The sequence below is a fragment of the Acartia tonsa genome, chromosome 11 (genome assembly GCF_053477335.1).
Source record: "Acartia tonsa isolate MP-2025a chromosome 11, ASM5347733v1, whole genome shotgun sequence".
Classification (NCBI taxonomy): Eukaryota; Metazoa; Arthropoda; class Copepoda; order Calanoida; family Acartiidae; genus Acartia; species Acartia tonsa.
In genome coordinates this window covers 45376603-45396022 of record NC_137270.1, presented here as the reverse complement: position 1 = coordinate 45396022, position 19420 = coordinate 45376603, and the positions used below count along the sequence as shown (strand labels likewise).

General features: G+C 31.5%; 1 protein-coding gene across 1 annotated transcript in view; it reads right to left on the bottom strand.

Moving 5' to 3' along the window:
- Positions 1-19420, bottom strand: part of LOC145331314 (uncharacterized) — a 59593-nt gene that overhangs the window by 16215 nt on the left and 23958 nt on the right. Inside the window, exons 4-7 of the mRNA XM_080175931.1 lie at positions 10541-10618; positions 10294-10376; positions 2286-2337; positions 1808-1855 (exon numbers count right to left, since the gene is read on the bottom strand). Of these exons, the coding sequence (XP_080032057.1) occupies positions 1808-1855; positions 2286-2337; positions 10294-10376; positions 10541-10618 (261 nt within the window). The remainder of the gene's footprint in view (positions 1-1807; positions 1856-2285; positions 2338-10293; positions 10377-10540; positions 10619-19420) is intronic.

Here is a 19420-nt window from a genome sequence, read left to right as displayed (position 1 = left end):
GAATGTACAAGAGTGACATTATACTTCAGGGATAGATATTTTGAATAAGAAGATTTATAATGTACATTTTGTACAATATTCACAATACCTTAGACTGGCATGTTTCACTACAAGACAATTTTTAAAAATGTAGTAGGCATTTTATGAAAAAGGCGTTTTTTGAGATAGGCGTTTTTTGAGATGGGCGTTTTTTGAGATAGGCGTTTTCTGAGATGGGCGTTTTTTGAGATAGGCGTTTTTTGAGTATAGCCGAATTTTTGACATGGTGAAAAAAATTTCTGCTATCTATAAATCCGCTTTTTTGTATTAAATCGTTAGAATCCAAATTAGGGAATACGAATTTGATTACTACATATGTTAAATTTAAGGATTAGGATAATGCTTCTATAAAAATTATTTTCAATATTCTAAACAGAGATCTTAAGGGATAAGACAATGGACGATAAATTTATGAATATCCCCAATAATAACAAAATAGATTGCACTATTGGTTGAAAAATTTGGACACTGTTAGTTGAAAACCAATCTATCAAGATTAACGAATGAGAAATCTTTAGAAACCAGTATAATTTAAATTTCATTATCTCCTCCCTCCCTAATAAAAAATATTTTTCACATATTCTTTGATAAATAACATGCTGTCATTGTTATCAATTAGAGAAAATACTGATTTAATATTTCTCGTATTCATTCGAATCCGGTGGATAGGAACCGGTTCTCATCCATACGAAAAAACTATGTCTAGCATCGTATTATATCCAGCTTTCTACGAATATAGAAATGTACAATCAAAAGATAAAAACCAGTTTTTTTAGCCGGTGCCTCCGGCACCTCGGGGCTAAAAAAACTAGTTTTAATCTTTTAATTGTACATTCTATATCCGCGGAAAGCCGTTTATAATACGATGCGAGAAATAACTATTCTCGTATTCATTCGAATCCGGTGGGTAGGAACCGGTTCTCATCCATACAAAAAAAACTATGTCTAGCATCGTTTTATATCCAGCTTTCTACGAATATAAAAATGTACCTGCTAAAAAAACTGGTTTTAATCTTATAATTGTACATTCTATATCCGCGGAAAGCTGTTTATATACTTTTTGAAAATTATGAATATTTTTATTTCCAGTTGTCATTTCCCTCTATCTCTGAGGTTTATACGTGCAATACCATTCTTAGAAATATTCTACTCTACAATTAGGAATTTGTATGTCCTTATTTAAGGATTTCTATCTTTTAATCTTAAAGTTTTAGTTAAAGGTTATAGGTTAATACACATCCAATAGACAACTAACTCTTTAATTGCATGATCTTTGTCTGAATGTCTTAACTGTGTATGGCAATGAGTTTCGCCTGTTTGCAGGCCCAGGAATTTGCCCTACTCTCACAAACCATTAAGCCGATGGAGTTTTGTAGGCTATTATAGTTTTAACTTAAAGCATGAGCTGAATTTATGCTAATTCCGTAGAATACAGAGATTATATTAAGAGTGGGAGAGGACATTTATACACTGGTCACCAATGTTTACAATAACGTTTTCTTATTTGTTGGCTCAACAACTTTGGAGACTTTAATTTTATTTTAAATTGGTTGGTTCACTAAGTTGACTGTCCAAACCACCACTTTAGGGGTAATTTTCTGTATCATCATTGTGGTTGTACAACAATTTATTGATTATTGTCTCATCCCTTTAGATCTCTGACTAGTTAGAGCTAAAAAATAATATTAGATGCTCATGAGTAATAAAACCCCACATTACAAACATAGTTATATTAAGCAGCTTCGCTACTATTAAAAAAACACCTAACCTTGGCTTAAACTTTTCTTGCGAGGTATTTAGATGTCTGTAACTCGATCTAAAAATATAATTTAAGTAAAATTACATTTTATTGACGTTAGGATCGTCATTACTTATTTTTTACTTTTAACTAGTTGGCAAATTAAAATAATGTGGGGGAAGTAGTTTTTCTTTTGTTTGTTTCTAACTAGACTTTAGGTCAGATAAAGTTAGGTCATATTGGGTTTAGGGTAAGGGCCCCCGTAGGGGTTAATCATAGACAGAAAAAAACTACTATTTCTTTTATTTTGCCCATAACAGTATAAGTATTAACATTTGATACAATTTCTAAAATTAAAGATAATTTCTACAATTAGAGTAGGTCCGTCCGTCTGTATCAGAAAAATCTGGTTGTTAATTTAAGGCTAAGTTAGAGTTCTCCTATTTAATTCAAACTTTCCATAATGATTACTGAAATAAGTTAGGTAACCAAAATAAAATAAATTTACCTAGTTCTTGTTGGTAGGTTGCTCCGGTTTCGTCGATTTATTGTATCCAACTATAAGTAAAAATTATATACATTTTTTTATGGATTATTACCTTTAGGAACTTTTGTTTAATATTGATAGGTTGGTTCGAAAACTAGTAGTTCCCAAACTTTTCCACCAATTATTTTGATATTAGATTGAGAGGGGTAATTTTATTTATCATCATTGAGGATGAAAATCAATGTATCGTCCATTACATTGTTGATAAAGTATTTCTTTCATCTATCAAATAATTCAGTCTTTCATCTATTTATTTATCTATGACTAGCGGCTACGCCTTGAGCCCCTTGAGTAGCCGCTAGTAGCCTGTTTATTTATTTTCAGGACTAGCGGCTACGCCCTTTAAGGCCTCTAGTGGCACTTTAAATGTTTTTTTTTTAAAAATAATACGTAACCTTTCTATGTTGCGTTCAAGTTTCTACGTAAAAAAAGATTTTTTTTTGTGATTTCTCTTGAGAGGGTGGTGGTACCCTACCTTAAACCTTCCTTTTAGGACTTATGAGAAGCTCCTTTGTAAATGAGAACCATGCCAGCTCAGCGGTTGACGAGATCCTTCGGTAAAGACAAAGAGACGCACAGACAAACAAACAGACACACTGTTACTTTATTATAAGGATATTCATTTAATTTTTCTTAATTTGAAAGCGGCCAGTAGTAACTTTTTAAAACAATTTTACCACTTTTACCTTCATTTTAATTTGGTAAACTTTTAAGTTTAAGGGCTCCTAGCTTTATTATAATTGTAGGTTATTACTTACAGGGAAAGTTAAATAAAAGAACATTTTCTAGAAAAAAATAATATAATATGTTTAATTAAAAAAAGAATGAAATAAAAAAATAACTTTAGAATTCTTTTATTTTACAAAAGAAAGACAGACAGAAAAAAGATTAACAGAAAGAAATACAAACAGATAGAAAGAAAGACAGACAGAAAGATAGAAAGAAAGACAGAGAGAAAGAAATACAGACATACAGACAAAAAGAGAGACAGATAGAAAGACAGAGAGTAAGAAATACAGACAGACAGACAAAAATAAAGACAGAAAAAAAGAATGACAGACAGAAAGACAGAAGATGAGACAGACATTATGACAGACAGACAGAATAAAGGACAGACAGAAAGAAAGACATATAGAAAGACAGACAGACAGAAAGAAAGACATAAAGAAAGACATAAAGAAATACAGACAGAAAGATAGACAGAAAGACAGACAGACAGAAAGAAATACAGACAGACAGACAGACAGAAAGACAGACAGACAGACAGAAAGACAGACAGAAAGACAGACAGAAAGACAGACAGAAAGACAGACAGAAAGACAAATAGAAAGACAGACAGAAAGACAGACAGAAAGACAGACAGAAAGACAGACAGACACACAGAGAGATAGAAAAAAGACAGAAGGAAAAAAAGGCAGACAGACAAAAAAGACAGATAGAAGAAAAGACAGACAGAAAGATAAACAGACATACAGACAGAAAGAAAGACTGAACAAAAATAGAGACAGATAAAAAAACAGACAGACATAAAGACGGACAGAAAGACAGACAGACAGAAAGACTAAAAGACAGACAGAAAGAAAGACAGACAGACAGACAGAGAGATAGAAAAAAGACAGAAGGAAAAAAAGGCAGACAGACAAAAAAGACAGATAGAAGAAAAGACAGACAGAAAGATAAACAGACATACAGACAGAAAGAAAGACTGAACAAAAATAGAGACAGATAGAAAGACAGACAGAAAGACGGACAGAAAGACAGACAGACAGAAAGACTAAAAGACAGACAGAAAGAAAGACAGACAGACAGACAGACAGAAAGACTAAAAGACAGACAGAAAGAAAGACATACAGACAGACAGACAGAAAGACTAAAAGACAGACAGAAAGAAAGACAGATAGCAAGACAGACTAAAAGACAGACAGAAAGATAGAAAGAGAGACAGAAAGAAAGACAGACAGAGAGATAGAAATACAGACAGACATACATAAAAAAAGACAGAAGGACAGAACGACATACATCAGGATAGACAAACAAACACTCATTCAAAAACTTTGTATTTTGGTTTTGTGCTATTTTTCTGAATGAATCTCTCTACACATTTTCTTAGTTAGCTGTAAAAGTTATAATTAAAGGTTAAAATAGGTACAAATTTGAATTTACGTAAAATTACGAGCGTTTTAAGCAGAGAGGAAGGGACGGGACATGAGATTTTAAATTTTACCTATATCCAATGTTTAAAAAGCATGTTCTCTCATTCGTTGGCAAAATAACTTTGAGTACCTGTACCAGAAATTATTTTATAATTAGGGGTGTACATCAATTCATTTCCCTTTGTCTTATCCCGTGAGATTCCTTGTATTTTAGATGCTCATTGGTCAGAGAAATCTTCACCAGAAAATTCGGAAAACAAATAACTACCAATAAAGGACGAACAAACTGATGGAAAGGTATTGTAGTATATGAAGTATCTTAGCTACATAAAAATAAGGATGGAGACAACATCCATATAAGTGAAGCTCTGAAACGGTAAGATAAACGAATATTAACACTTGTAGAGTGTCAGAACTAAATAATCAAATTACAATATATAAAATTGTTTAAATAGAGGATACTTTTTAAGGACATACTTACATTTTTAAATCTTAATTATATAGATGCTTTGCTTATAACAATGTACATTGTTTTAATACGAATCCGTATTCAATATATCATATACAAAGGATAATTATAACACATAAAAAATTGTGGTCAAAAAGGTTAAAAATCAACATGTTTTTAAATGGACGGACATTCTGGTAACGATTATAGAGCTGCTACGCTTTCTAAATCCTACCTAATGACTACATGAATCACCATGCAAAGTTTAAAATCCTGAGGACAATTCTAATATGTCTAAATTTATGAAATAACTAACCGTTACGGACGGACGGACCGAAACTAATTATAGAAAAGCTTCGCTTTTAAAAACCTAAATTGATGATAAGATATACATATTAAAACAATAAGGAAGTTTGGAAAAAAATGCTTGCAACAAAAAAAAAGCATAAAAGTCATAGCCACTTAATTTCCATACCTATTAGTGTTCATACATTTTGGAGAAGAAATAAACATGGGAAATGGGAGTACTAACCAGGGAGGAAGGGGACATTGGGCTGTTTATTACACTAGTACCCAAAGTCTTTTGTTTGTTTGCCTAAAAACCTTGGGAACTTTTTTATTAAATTGTAATTGGTTGGTTCATTTAGTTGAGTGTCCAGACGTATCAACCACTAATTGTAATTTACAGAAGGATTAATTTTGTGTATCATCATTGGGGATGTGCATCAATTTATCGGCCATTGCCTTGTCCCTTTTGATCCCTGAGGACAAACAGACAAAGTGAGTTAAAGAGCAGATGTGGTTCATAGACGATAAATACTAAGAATCAGATTAATAGGATAATTATACCATACAAAAAGTTGGTGTAAAATAAGCAGCTTTTAAACAGACGTACGAACTTTCGGTAACGATTATACCGTTGCTACGCTTCCTAAATAGTAAATAAATGTTACAGGAAATACTAAGCAAAGTTTGAAACCGATAGGACAATTTTAACATGTCTAAATTAAGAGCTATCCGTTACAACGAACAGACCCTTGAAATATTAAAGCGTCGCTTTTTAATATTTAACTTCTTACAATTATGTTCCCCATTAAGCGTAGCTTGACGTCACAGGTCTAATTGAAAAACGACAAATAATGTATGATTCTTGAACATTAGTCAAATTAACATTTAAACTAGTGTTGGGCCGGATATCCTGCTGATTTATAATGCCGGATATCCGGTTATCCGGCCCAACCCTATTTTAAACGTTTATGATTGCTATTTTCCACAATTTTAAAACATTTCTGGAACACCAATTCTTAATGTTTTTGTAGTTGTTTAAAAGATAAAATGGTTAAAATATTCAGGTCAACTAAGATATAAAAGTCATGCTGGAACAGTTTTTAAACTTTTTCAAGGTGCAATGGATTTATAATTATTTAGATGTTACACCAGATTATCATGTACACTGATAAAGTGAAACTTGTAGCTGGCTGAAATAACAATCCCCATATCCCCCCCTCCTTCATCCCATTCCTACCCCTTTCTGGATGAACGAGCTGATCAATAAATGGTGTCCATGTGTCATAATATCCATTCAAGGTGCTTTCTATCAAACATAATCATGACCCCCACCCCAACAGTTATTTTGAAAATTAATTAAAGATTAGGGTGGGTAATAATATTCTTTCTGCCAAACCCTTTCAGGGCCTACACCTGCGGTAGTCTAACCCCGCGGGGCCACCTATATGCATTCTAACCCAACCTAAGTTAACTTAAACATAAAAAAATACCCCCTCAAGTATTTTAAAATTATTTAAAAATAATGGGGTCAGGAGTTTCTATGCTCAACAAGGCACTTTCGGGGAAAATTCCATGTTTTCTTCATTTATTCATCTCTATTATCTAGAAAATAAAAATTTTAGGGAGAGGGGCTGCTATTTGGTAATTATAGCTTTACTCCGTATATTATTTTGTTTTTCTTGCTTAAATTTCTATATTTTTAACCTTTTAAAAACTGAGACTCTGTTCAATATATAATTCCTTAAATAGACATACATAAAAGCAATTTTTTTTATACAAAATATCTAAAAAGAATAGCAAATGTGACTTTAGCAAGAAAAATTATGTCCATAGGTAATGTTAACAAAGTTATTATATTTTGTGAGGAGGGGGGGTGGGGTACAAAATACCCTCCAAATTATTGTTTTTGGGAGTGGGGAGGGGGCGTGGAGGTAATACAGAAATGTGCAGCCGTTTAGAGATCTTAAAGAACATACATACTATAAATGGATATATTATTACTTAGATGTTACACCAGATTTCCATGTTCTCTAATAAAGTGAAACTCGCAGTAGGCTAAAATAACGATGCCATCCATCCATACCCCCCGCTACTATTATATGAACGAAATGACCAATAAATGGGTTCCATGTTAGCAAATTTGATACAATTTTTCCCTGTAATTATATCTACGTATATTCTAGATCTACTATTTTTATAAACATCGAGCTTATTTAGCTGTATATAGAATTAGCTTACAGAATATGTTGGTAATGGTATCTAAGAATAGTTTAAAGGCAAAAAATGACAATCCAATTTCCAAATACTAAAGTAGTAAGTTGTCTGTTTGTGTATTTGTATAATAAGATAATTGTTCTTATCAGGTTTTAGGCTATTTTTCTGGAAGGCTACATCTAAATATCATTTATCCATGGATTTGTATATAAAACAAAAAGCCATATTTGGAACTCAAGTTATACTATAAGTAGTGTTTTATTAATCCCGCAGAATTTTTTTTTAACAGTAAATAAATCATTCCGTTTGTATCACATAATTAAAATTTTACATAAACGTAAAAGTTCTTTTTTCAACATTTAATTTAAGTCTTACTCCTAAAAAAAACATTATATTTACCCAGGAAGGGAGGAGACATTGTGCTGTTTATTACACTAGTCCCCAGAGTTTTATGATAACGTTTTTATATTCTTTGGCTTAACAACTCAACAATTGGATGGTTCATTAAGTTAAGTGTCCAAATGTTTCAACTAATAATTGTAATCCACAGAAGGGGTAATTTTGTGCATAGTCATAATTTATCGGCCATTGTCTTATCCCTTTAGATTCCTGATATTTATCACATAACACTAGTCTAATAATGACACAATTTTAACGAGGGAGCGATTGAGAATCTGCTTTTTTAGACAGACAGGATTTTTTTCTGCAGTTTTGAAAGGGTGATCTTAGTTTTCGCATAATCTGTAAACAAATATTATGTAAATTACTCTAAGCAGGGCCTGGTGTCCGATCATTTACGCAATTTTATAATATTCACAAGAATATAGAGTATTAAATTATTACTAGAGCACAAAACCTTCTATAATTAGGGTCGGTCCGTCCGTCTTTCTGTCCGAGACAGTTAGCTCTTTTAAGTTGATTTTAACAGGTTAGAGTTGTCCTATCGATTCTATCCTATTCATCCGAGTTTTGCAATACTGATTCCTATTACAACAAGGTATAATATTATAAGCAAAGCATCTCTATAATGAAGTCATATACATAAATGTAAGTATCCTGTATTTAAGATGTTTTGCAACAAAATTACTTTAATTTATAATTATATATTAATAATCTGCTTATTCAGTTCTGACACTCTACAAGTGTTAATGTTCGTTTGTTCTACTGTTTCAAAGCTTCACATTTATAAATGTTGTCATCCTTATTTTCGTAGTATCTAAAGTGACAGAAATCTATTTACAATATTGCGCGTCAAATGGAATGTGAATGCGAACTCAGTATAAGTATGCCGCAACAAATTCCACGTTTAGATTTTAAAGATATTGAGACTTATAAATGGAACAAATCATTAGAATTATTCTCTAATTAATTGGTTTTTGGGACTTTTAGCATTTGAAATTTTGGCTATGATAAGCAGAAATGATAGTACAACATAAGGACTATATAGATATATATAGGCCTGTAATAGTAGGAATACGGATATATAAAACAAAAACTAAAGTAGCGAGATGTGTGAGTGTGTGCATATACATGTTATTTAAGATCTCAGAAGCAGCTGGAGTTATTATAAAATGTTCTTAAGAAAGCTTGTTAGTGACCAAGGGCAGGTTTAATGCTATTTTACAGTTTGGTAGATAAACCAACCTTCCCCTCCTAAAAAAATAATGAATTAATAAACTTTTGCCAAAATATTTAGGTAAAAACAGACAGATGCACAGACATTAATCCACTTTTATAGAAATTGTTTTTAAGAATAGTTTTCCCTTATGTAGGCCTATATAGACATAGCCCCAAAATGAAGTCATTGGTGATTTTAAAACTATGCCTTCCATATTTAAAAAAAAACACTAAAATTTTGAAGAAAAATCAAACTTGAAATAAGGCAGTGGGGAAGCTGAGTAAATTGCCAACATAAGCTTGATTTGCCTAAAGGTTTTTTTCACTTTATTACAGATCTTCTATAGTACATTTACTAATCATTTACTAAGTATTTTGCGATTACTTTTATTTAATGAAATCTTCCAATTTTTAACATTTACAAAACGGCCTGCTTTATTGCATCAAGATCCATGACAGATCTATATAGGAAATAAACGTCCATAAATGAGCTCGAGTCTTCCAATGGTAAAGTGTTTAAAACTCATAGTGCTCCAATAATCCTCATTAAATTCTCATTGACCAAAGCAATAGGACCTTTATTCTATTAGTTTATGGAATGAATTAAGTTTTTCACTTCATGTAGATATTTGAATTACATTGAAGTATTTAATCCTTATTTCATAAATAAAAAATATTCATTTATAATAGAGTAAATCTAAGAAAACTGTATTTTAAAAGAATTTGATTATGGCGACACTTCCTTTGTGTTAACATATTAAAACTAAAATTTCAATCATATTAACCCTTTAGTGATGGTAATGTGAAAAAAATAAAATTGAAAAAATATTTTTAAAATCATTTAAATTAATAAATATTTACTTCTTTCTTTTAGATAGTAATGGCGGGGGAGGAAAATAGATTTATTGAGAAATAGATAATAGATTTGTACTTATAGAAAACTAGCTAATAGCGATATAGTTATATTGAGCCAACTCTAGTATACTATAGTGGACATGAGAGAGAACCTAAGATAAAATAGGTATGCTCTCTTTCAGTTTCTCTATAAAAACCTCTTTACTGGTCATTTGCCCTAATGTGCATCAGATAGAACCTAAGATAGAGCAGGTATGCTTTCTATTAGGTTCTCTATAATACCTTTACTGGTCGTATACTATAGTGTGTGTACATAAGAGAGAACCTAAGATAGAGCAGGACTGCTTTCTATTAGGATATCTCCTAACACTTATTTGAATGTATATAATTCCCTGGTCAGTGGATACAGATATTCTTCTGTCCAGGGTTTGCATCACACTCTTTTGCAGTGGATTCGTTGACAACTCGTCTGTTGACCTGTAATAGAGAATAATTATTTAACTTTTTGTAGTGTAGACAGTTTTCCGCAGATACTAAAATAAAAAAATAAAAATCAGTTTTGTTAGTCCTAAGGGTCTTAATGTTTCTCATATGAATATTTGAACAATTTCTTTACAATGATATACATGATTTTTCAGTACCTATTATTGAAGAATGCAGAATCCTCCCCCCACTCACTACTTTGTCTTCGTAGGCTCATCTCATGTTTCAATCTTTTCCTGAAAACCAAAAAAAAATTTAGGTTTTTAGTCAAAAAGCTTCTTTATACTTCACTTTGTCTGTCTCTCTGTCAGTCAGTCCCTAACGTTAAAAGGATTCCACAATAAGAAAGTTTTTTTTTAATGTTCTTTAAAATCTTGCTAACCTACGACTTAAACCATTATTAAAATAGGTCTCGGGCAGGTTTATTGCTATATTATAGATGCCTCTAGAGGCTAGAAGCGCATCCGCAAGTAATTAAATACATAAATGTCTAAGAATTGACTTCCTTTTAAAAACTTGAATGAAGTGTGTTTTATTTGTTTGACAGCAAACAATCTCTGTAACCTTTGCTATTCATGTCCTATTGACATCTCTATCTATCTATCTATCTATCTATCTATCTATCTATCTATCTATCTATCTGCCTATCTATCTATCTATCTATCTATCTATCTATCTATCTATCTATCTATCTATCTATCTATCTATCTATCTATCTATCTATCTATCTATCTATCTATCTATCTATCTATCTATCTATCTATCTATCTATCTATCTATCTATCTATCTATCTATCTATCTATCTATCTATCTATCTATCTATCTATCTATCTATCTATCTATCTATCTATCTATCTATCTATCTATCTATCTATCTATCTATCTATCTATCTGCCTATCTATTTATCTATCTAATTAAACAAGGACATTTATTTCCATAATTATTATACCAATAATTCTTAAAAACTTTATATAAAGTAGTATCTTTTGTTTAATAAAAAGATCTCAATAACTACTGAACCAATTGGATTCCCTATTGGATTCAGGTGAGCTTCACATAAGTCCTGTGAGGGTTTTAGTCTATTTTTTTCTTCAAATATAAGTCTTGGGGTGGTTTTAAGCTACTTTTGTGGTCCCTCTTTGCACCTTCATATGCAGAGCCTATAGATATAATAATAATAATTGATATTTAATAATAGTTTTAATGAAAATATATGCTTTTTTGAAGTGTACAGCAGACAAACATACCCCCAACAAAATATACAGACGGACGGACAAACATGTTGACAAACTACTATGCCGCCGCTAAAATTGTAACAGAAAACGACAGCAAAACATACTATACACTTCATATATCAAGGAGGGAGGAGACATTGGGCTGTTTATTCGTTTGCTTGACAACTTGTGGAACATTTAATTAATTTTAATTGGTTGGTTCATTAAGTTGAGTGTCTAAATGTTTTAACAACTTATTGCAAACTACAGAAAGGGTAGTTTTGTGTATCATAATTTGGTATAATTTATCAGCCATTGTCTTATCTCTGAGATTATCTGTTCAAGAACATGATAGTCTACTGAAATCCCCCTCCCCCCCAATGTTAAATTACATTAGGATGACATTTAATTAACACGGTATTATGTGTCATACTCTACATCATACAAACATAACAGATAGGCGTCTAACTTTTTTTTTGTAGAGCATAACCAAATAATATGGCCCTTTAGGAGGGGGAGGAGGGGGGGGGGGTGAGTCGACCCTTATCTTTTGATTTTAGTTTTAAAAAGTATTTTTTCGGGGGGTGGGGTTTCATAATTGGGCAATAAATTGAAATTAATTACAAATGTAAATAAAAAAAATTACCCCTTCTTTGGATTAAAAATTATTGATAAAAGTACCCAAAGTTTGAAATGTACTAAAGAAAAATGCATAAATAAAACTTTGGTAACAATAAAGAACAATATCCCATTCTTTAGAAAAAAACTATTAGTGGAAAAATTTGAACACTGATAATTTAACCAAACAAACAAGATTTAATAGAATGTCCTAAAGCTACAAAATAACAAATGAGAAAGTGTATTTATAAAACTTAGGTACTATAATAATTTATATTCCAATGTCCGCTCCCTTCATGTCCTTTATAGATAATACCAGGGATCATAAGGGATAAGATAATGGAGGATAGATAGATGTATTCCCCAATAATAAAACAAAACAATATTAACCCGTCTGTAAATTACTATTGGAAGAAATGTTTGTATACTGCAAATTTTAACCAACAAATCAAGATTTAATAATAGTTCCTAAAGCTACATGCCATTTAATGAGAAAGTGTGTTTATAAAACTTTGGGTACCATAATAATTTATATTCCAATGTCCACTCCCTTCCTGGATTTTATAAATAGTATACAACACACCCTCATTATGCAAGGAAAGGAAATACTAAAATTAAAATTCTATGGGGTTGAATTATGCTTTCCCAAAAAGGGCTTGTCGAGTATTGGTAACCCATTACCTAACCTAACCTGAAGTAAAAAACTACCCTGCCCCCTTATTTTCAATCTATTAAAAAAAGGGGGTGGGGAGTTAATTATGCTCAACAAGACACTTTCTGGGATAACGCCGGTTAAATCGTAAATTTGTCACTTTAGAAAGGTTTATTTTTATAATAGCGTTTTGACATAAGAATATTTTATAAAATTTAAATGTTTTTTTTACATTGAAGGGAGGAGAAACTGAACAGTAAATTACACTGGTACCCAAAGTTTTAAAACACTTTCTGTCATGCAATTATAAAACTTGTTCAAACTTTTTGACCAACAAATTTTATCACTAGAATAGATTGTTTTGTTTATCATAATTTGGGGGTGTACATCAATTTATCGTCCATTGTCTTATCCCCTAAAATCCTTATCTTTTTACATCCCCTTCATGCTTTGGTTACACTTTAGTTTATAACTTTCAAACAGACAGACGTACAGACAAATGTTGTTATACAGTGTGTTTTTTTTTATGAGAACTTTTTTGAAAGCAATTTTACCCCACTTATAGTTATCAGAATTTAATGATTAATGGCTTATTTTCTTCGTTTTTTAAGGGAAATTATGAAACAATTTTTGTTGAAAAACTACAGTAAAGTTGAAAATTAAAAACTTAGGTGTCAACATCTAAAAATGGTTTTAGCGCATTTTTCTTATGTTCAAATATTCTACCTTTTGCAAGAATGGCTGCAAAACGCTTCAAAGTTGAGATATAGAGCTATAAATTTATACAGATACTATTGGGGACATGTACTAGAATAGGTCAAAGTTTGAAGGCCATATCTCAATCAGGGAGAAAGTACTGGCCCCCCAAAGTCGAAGAAAAATGCGCTAAAACCATTTTTAGATGTTGTCACCTAAGTTTTTAATTTTCAACTTAACTGTATCTTTTCAACAAAAACTGTAATTTTTTTGGTTGTTTCATAATTTCCCTTAAAAAACGAAGAAAATAAGCCATTAATCATTAAATTCTGATAACTATAAGGGGGGTAAAATTGCTTTCAAAAAAGTTCTCATAAAAAAAACACACTGTATTAAAGCTGCGCTACTTAAAAAGTAATGCCTATATAAGGCCCATTTCAAGCAATTGTTGTGGGGTAATTATTCTAGAAAAAAACAAGGATGACAATATCAATACAAGCGAAGCAAAACAAATAATAATATTAATATTGAATTAAGAGAATATTACAGAGCTCTAAATGCTAGTAAATCATAAATGTGAACAAATTTAGAAAAGAATCAGTCGTAAAACCCATCTTCAGAATTTGTACCTTATTGTTCAAAAAATCATTAGTTCCCAAAATAAACAAAAATATTTTTTTGTGATATTTCCTAGTAATGATTATATAGTTGATTTTAAGATTATATATCTTATTGTTAAAGGACTCATATTAAAATGTTTGACATCTCCATATCATAGAGTTGACGGACGGACGGACTGACCGACAAACTAATTAAGAAAAGCTTCGCTTGCAACAAAAAAAAAGACGTCGTTCCCACATTACTTTGGAGAATTACTTTTGAGATGGTGCAGATAAGGAACTCATCAATTTAAACAAGACTCACAGCAAACAGGGAGGGAGGTGACAATGGGCTGTTTATTACACTAGTCCCCAATGTTTTATAATAACGTTTTCTTATTGGTTGACTTAACAACTTTGGGGACTTTTATCAAATTTTTATTGGTTGGCTCATAAAGTAGAGTGTCCAAACGTTTCAACCACTAACTTAAATCTACATATGGTGTAATTCGGGTATCATCATTTGGGATGTACAGTACATCAATGCATCTGCCATTGTCTTATCCCTTTAGATCCCTGCACGTCAGAACAAGAACACCTGTGCACAGAAGTAGCGCAACAATATAGGAATCTAAAGGGATAAGACAATAACAATAAATGTACCTACATCCCCAATGATGATACACAAAATTACAATTCTGTAGATTACAATTAGTGGTTGAAATGTTTGGATACTCAACTTAATGAACCAATCAATCAAAATACAACTAAAGAACCCTAAGTTGTTAATTCGTCGAATAAGAAAGCCCAATGTCCATTTCTTCCTTGATATTTTCTGTTAGTATAAAATGACGTACAGACTACTAACAAGGTAGCTACGCTATTGAGTGCTGAAAAAAATATAGGGGTTGTTGACGGGGAGTGGGGGGGGGGGGGTGTATATAGGCGTTACTTTCAGTGCTTTTGTTCCCAACCCAATTGCAAAAAATGGCTTTTAGGTATCCTTTTAAGCACTCCTTAATAAGGGGCTTTTAAAAATATACAACAAAATATCAGTCTGTTTGAAACAAAATATCTCAGACACTGTTTTGCTAGATGCTTCTAGTTGTTGAAGATGATTTATGAGTTCTTTTGCTAAAAACTGCCTTCATTAAGTTGTTCAAACTTCTTAACCAATAGTTTTCATATAGATTAGGGGAAATTTGTGTATCAATCAAGGGGGACAATGAGCTGCTTAGTTTTAACGTTATGTAATGTTTTCTTATTCGTTGTCTTAACAACTTTGTGAATTTTAATTGGTTGATTCATTAAGTTGAGTGTTTAAACGTTTCAACCATTAATTTTAATCTACAGAAGGGGCAATTAAGATAATTGGGGATTAACATCAATTTATCGGCCATTGACTTATCCCTTTAGATTCCTGCAAAATAGCCTTTTCCTAAAAGCTCTTCCTTAGAGAATTACTCAGTAAAAAATATTTTTTATCTTCCCATCTTCACCTCAGTTCAAAAATACCATTCAAATTAACAACAAACAAAAAAGAGCAAAAATTAATTTGTTGTAGTCCTCCATATAAAAGATTCTAACTAAAGATGATTCTGGGCAGGTTTAAGTCTATTTAGAAATGGAGCATGTGAAGGGGGGGGGGGTTTGTTTTGAAATAAAACAACGCTATACTGTAAAATAAGTGGTTTTAATGGTCTGAGGGATAATCTAATGTATTTTTAAAAATTGGAAGGGCGGGAGGTAAAGTGGTGGGTCTCGAAGTTTGAGGGGGAAACAACCATTTGCGCCTTGGACATCTGTGGTTGAATGAGTTTATTTTTCCTTATAATGAATTACTGAAATATTTTGTTTGTTTGTTGTTTTTTGTGAACATATGTTTGTGTTGTTTTGATGTTATCTGTTGTCAATGCTCAATTTAGGCCTAACAGGGACAATGGATATATTATTACTTTGATGTTGCACTAGAATTTTCATATACTCTGTTGTCAATGCTTAATTTAGGCCTAACAGGGACAATGGATATATTATTACTTGGATGTTGCACCAGAATTTTATGTACTCTGATAAAGTGATGCTCGCAGCTGGCTAAAATAACGATACCACCCTTTCACCCCATCCCCTCCCCTCCTACTGGATGAACGAACTGACTATCAATTAGTAAGCAAAATTAACGACAAATTTTCCCCTGTCATTATAGCCACGAACATTCTACATACATTATTTTGACTGAACAAGGACAAAACTAAATGAAAAGCGAATGACAGAACATGTAGGGAATACAGTTCAGAAATCAATATTCACATAAAGTTTTTTTTGGGGAAAGAGGAATATATGTAATAAACGCCTATGTTAATAAGAAAATCTAAAGAAAAGTAATCGTATTTAAACATTATTTGAGAATAGTCCCTTTCCTCATCGTATTTTTAAAATTGCTTTTAATAGGTTACTTTAGGTTATATTAGGTTAGGTGATTGCCCTGCAGGGTTAGAGCCCCCCGGAGAAATAAGAGAAAAGCTACTGTGGAAATACGAAGAATCACTGGCGTTGCCACGAAAAGGACTATACCCCATAATTTGAAAAAAAATTAATTGTTAATTTGCATATGCGTTTTCTGCATATAATCCCCTTTCCAAAATTACCTTTTTTGTGAATATTGGTTGAAAAAACTTTTTGACATAAATTCCTAAGCTGTGACTTATCCCATACGGAAGCAACATTATTTTTCTGCAGGTTAAATATCCCTTCCATCATATATGTAACCGTGACTGGTGTTGGAAAAAAGAACCTCTTTAGCAAATCATTACGGATAATGGGACCTCTATGGCTTTTTTTTAACAAGAACAAGTATGATGCATAGCAATTTTTATTGTTATGGGGGTGGATTTAAGCCATTTAGTCGACAAACACCATCAGGGTATCCCTATCAAAATTGTTTGCATTCTTTTGATATGATATTTCAAGGGTATATGTTTCCCTTAAATGGAGAACTCAATCGGTTCAGTATTTATCGAAATCTTAAGCTACAACGAGACAATTTTTTTACAGGGTTACGTAAAAAAACAACAAAGTGTTATTTTGATAATTTTGTTTTGATATTCTACTTTTTGTTGATATAAATAAAAAATCTTGTAGATAAATAGACTAAAACCTGCCAAGGATCAAAAGAAAAATTCCCTAAACATTGTTTAAGATCCTGCTTGACATACCATACATATCAACCAATCACCAATTGGCGCCTCCAATTGGTGATTGGTTGATACAAAACAAGCCCAAATCACAGATGGCGGAAATTTTAGAAGCAGACAATTCTAGAAAAAATAATGATTTCGTCTGCTATGAAAAAATAAATATAAATGGTGTTAGATCACATTAGTTTAATTATTAAGTCTGCTTAGAGTTAAAAAAGGGCCATATAGAAAAAACAAAAATAACGGGATTATTTTTTTGGAAAGAAGGTAGCTACGAATTTTCATTTGGTAGTTTATAAATCAGATGTTGTATTTTGAATTTTAAAAATTTAGTACGTAATTGATACAACACCTTAACCCTAATTTTTGTACAATACAACACAGTACAGATATATCATTACATTATAGTATCCAAAGAACTTGATAGAATGTTACCCAAGTGCATATTTATTTATTTATTTTGAATTTTAATTAGCAATGAAATTTTCAAATAAAATTTTTACTCATTAATAAAAATGCAAATAATACAAACTAAAATCTGTCTGAGGGAAACCCAACGATAGCTTTCTGACAGTTCAAATTACCAAAGTAAAAGATAAAAAATTTTGGGAGAGATAAAACTTCATTTTAACAAAAGCCATTAATATACAGCATGACCCTCAAAAAAGTATTTTTAAGCATCTGCAGCCCTTATTTCTCAATGAATTATTAAAAAATGCATATGTCCTTGTTCTCCATAGTATTCCACGTAAGTAGATATAAAAATATTTTTTTTACCTCCATTAACACCGGAGATTTTTAGAGCTAAAGTTTTGAAAAAGTGACTGAGAAAAAGAATTTTTTTTGTTTCTCTTATTTTTTGGATGGTTATATTATGTTTTTCTGGCAACTGAATAATGAGACAAAAAGAAAAACAAGTTAACTAAATATTTCTTTTTTATTCCACCAAAAAATATAAATTTTTAATGGCAAAAAATACTACTGAATGAATTGATTATTTGCAAATTTTAGGTTATTTATTAACCCTTATTTATAGAAAAGGATTAATTATGACAGTTGCTCCGCCTACTTTTCTGACATCTCAATTATTTAATAGGGGGTAAATTAAGCTTTTTAGACTAAAAAATCATTCTGTTTATTTTTATTTTCTTTATAACTTTTTTGTTATTAAAGTTAGGATTGTGAAACAAAAACAATTTTCCTGCTATATTCATAGAGATTTATTTGGTTTTTTAATCTTAAACAATTTTGCCTAATAAGTAAGTTTTTCAAAATATCATTAAACTAAAAAGACTCAAAAAATATGTGTAAAAAAATGCTTTTTACTCCAAAACTAAATTTTTTATTTCATTTTTGTATAAAGTTTCTGCTAGTAACAAAAATAAAAGGATTTCTAGCTTAATTTTGCTAAAAAAGTCGTTTCATGTTAAAAGTTACTTTTTCCTCAGTCACTTTTTCAAAACTTTAGCACTAAAAATCTCCGGTGTTAATGGAGGTAAAAAAAATATTTTTATATCTACTTACGTGGAATACTATAGAGAACAAGGACATATGCATTTTTTAATAATTCATTGAGAAATAAGGGCTGCAGATGCTTAAAAATACTTTTTTGAGGGTCATGCTGTATAGGTTTATAAAAACTTATGTTTTTTACTTTAAACTAGCTACTTGAATTTGATTCTATACTTTATCTACACACACACACACACAGCTTTTTCAGTAGCGTTTAGGACGAACCACTGCGTCATCCCAAAACTGGTTTATTAGGCCTAGGCTTGAAATAGGCCAGAAATAATATTTTCCTACGTTTCCCATCCCTTATCCCTGCTCTTAATGAACCTTACAATCAAAATTCATTAACCCTTAACAGTCGGGCCCCTTGCCGCACCTTAATCAGTCGGGGGGGGGGCGTTCAACGCCCCCCCATATTATCTCAGTTCCTATTAGAGCTAGAGGGCTAAAATTTTTTTGTGCAAGTCCCCTGTGTTATGATGAATTTCCGACCTTTTATAAGTCTAAGTCAATTTTCGCTTCCTTCACCCTTTTATTTAACAACCTTTGTT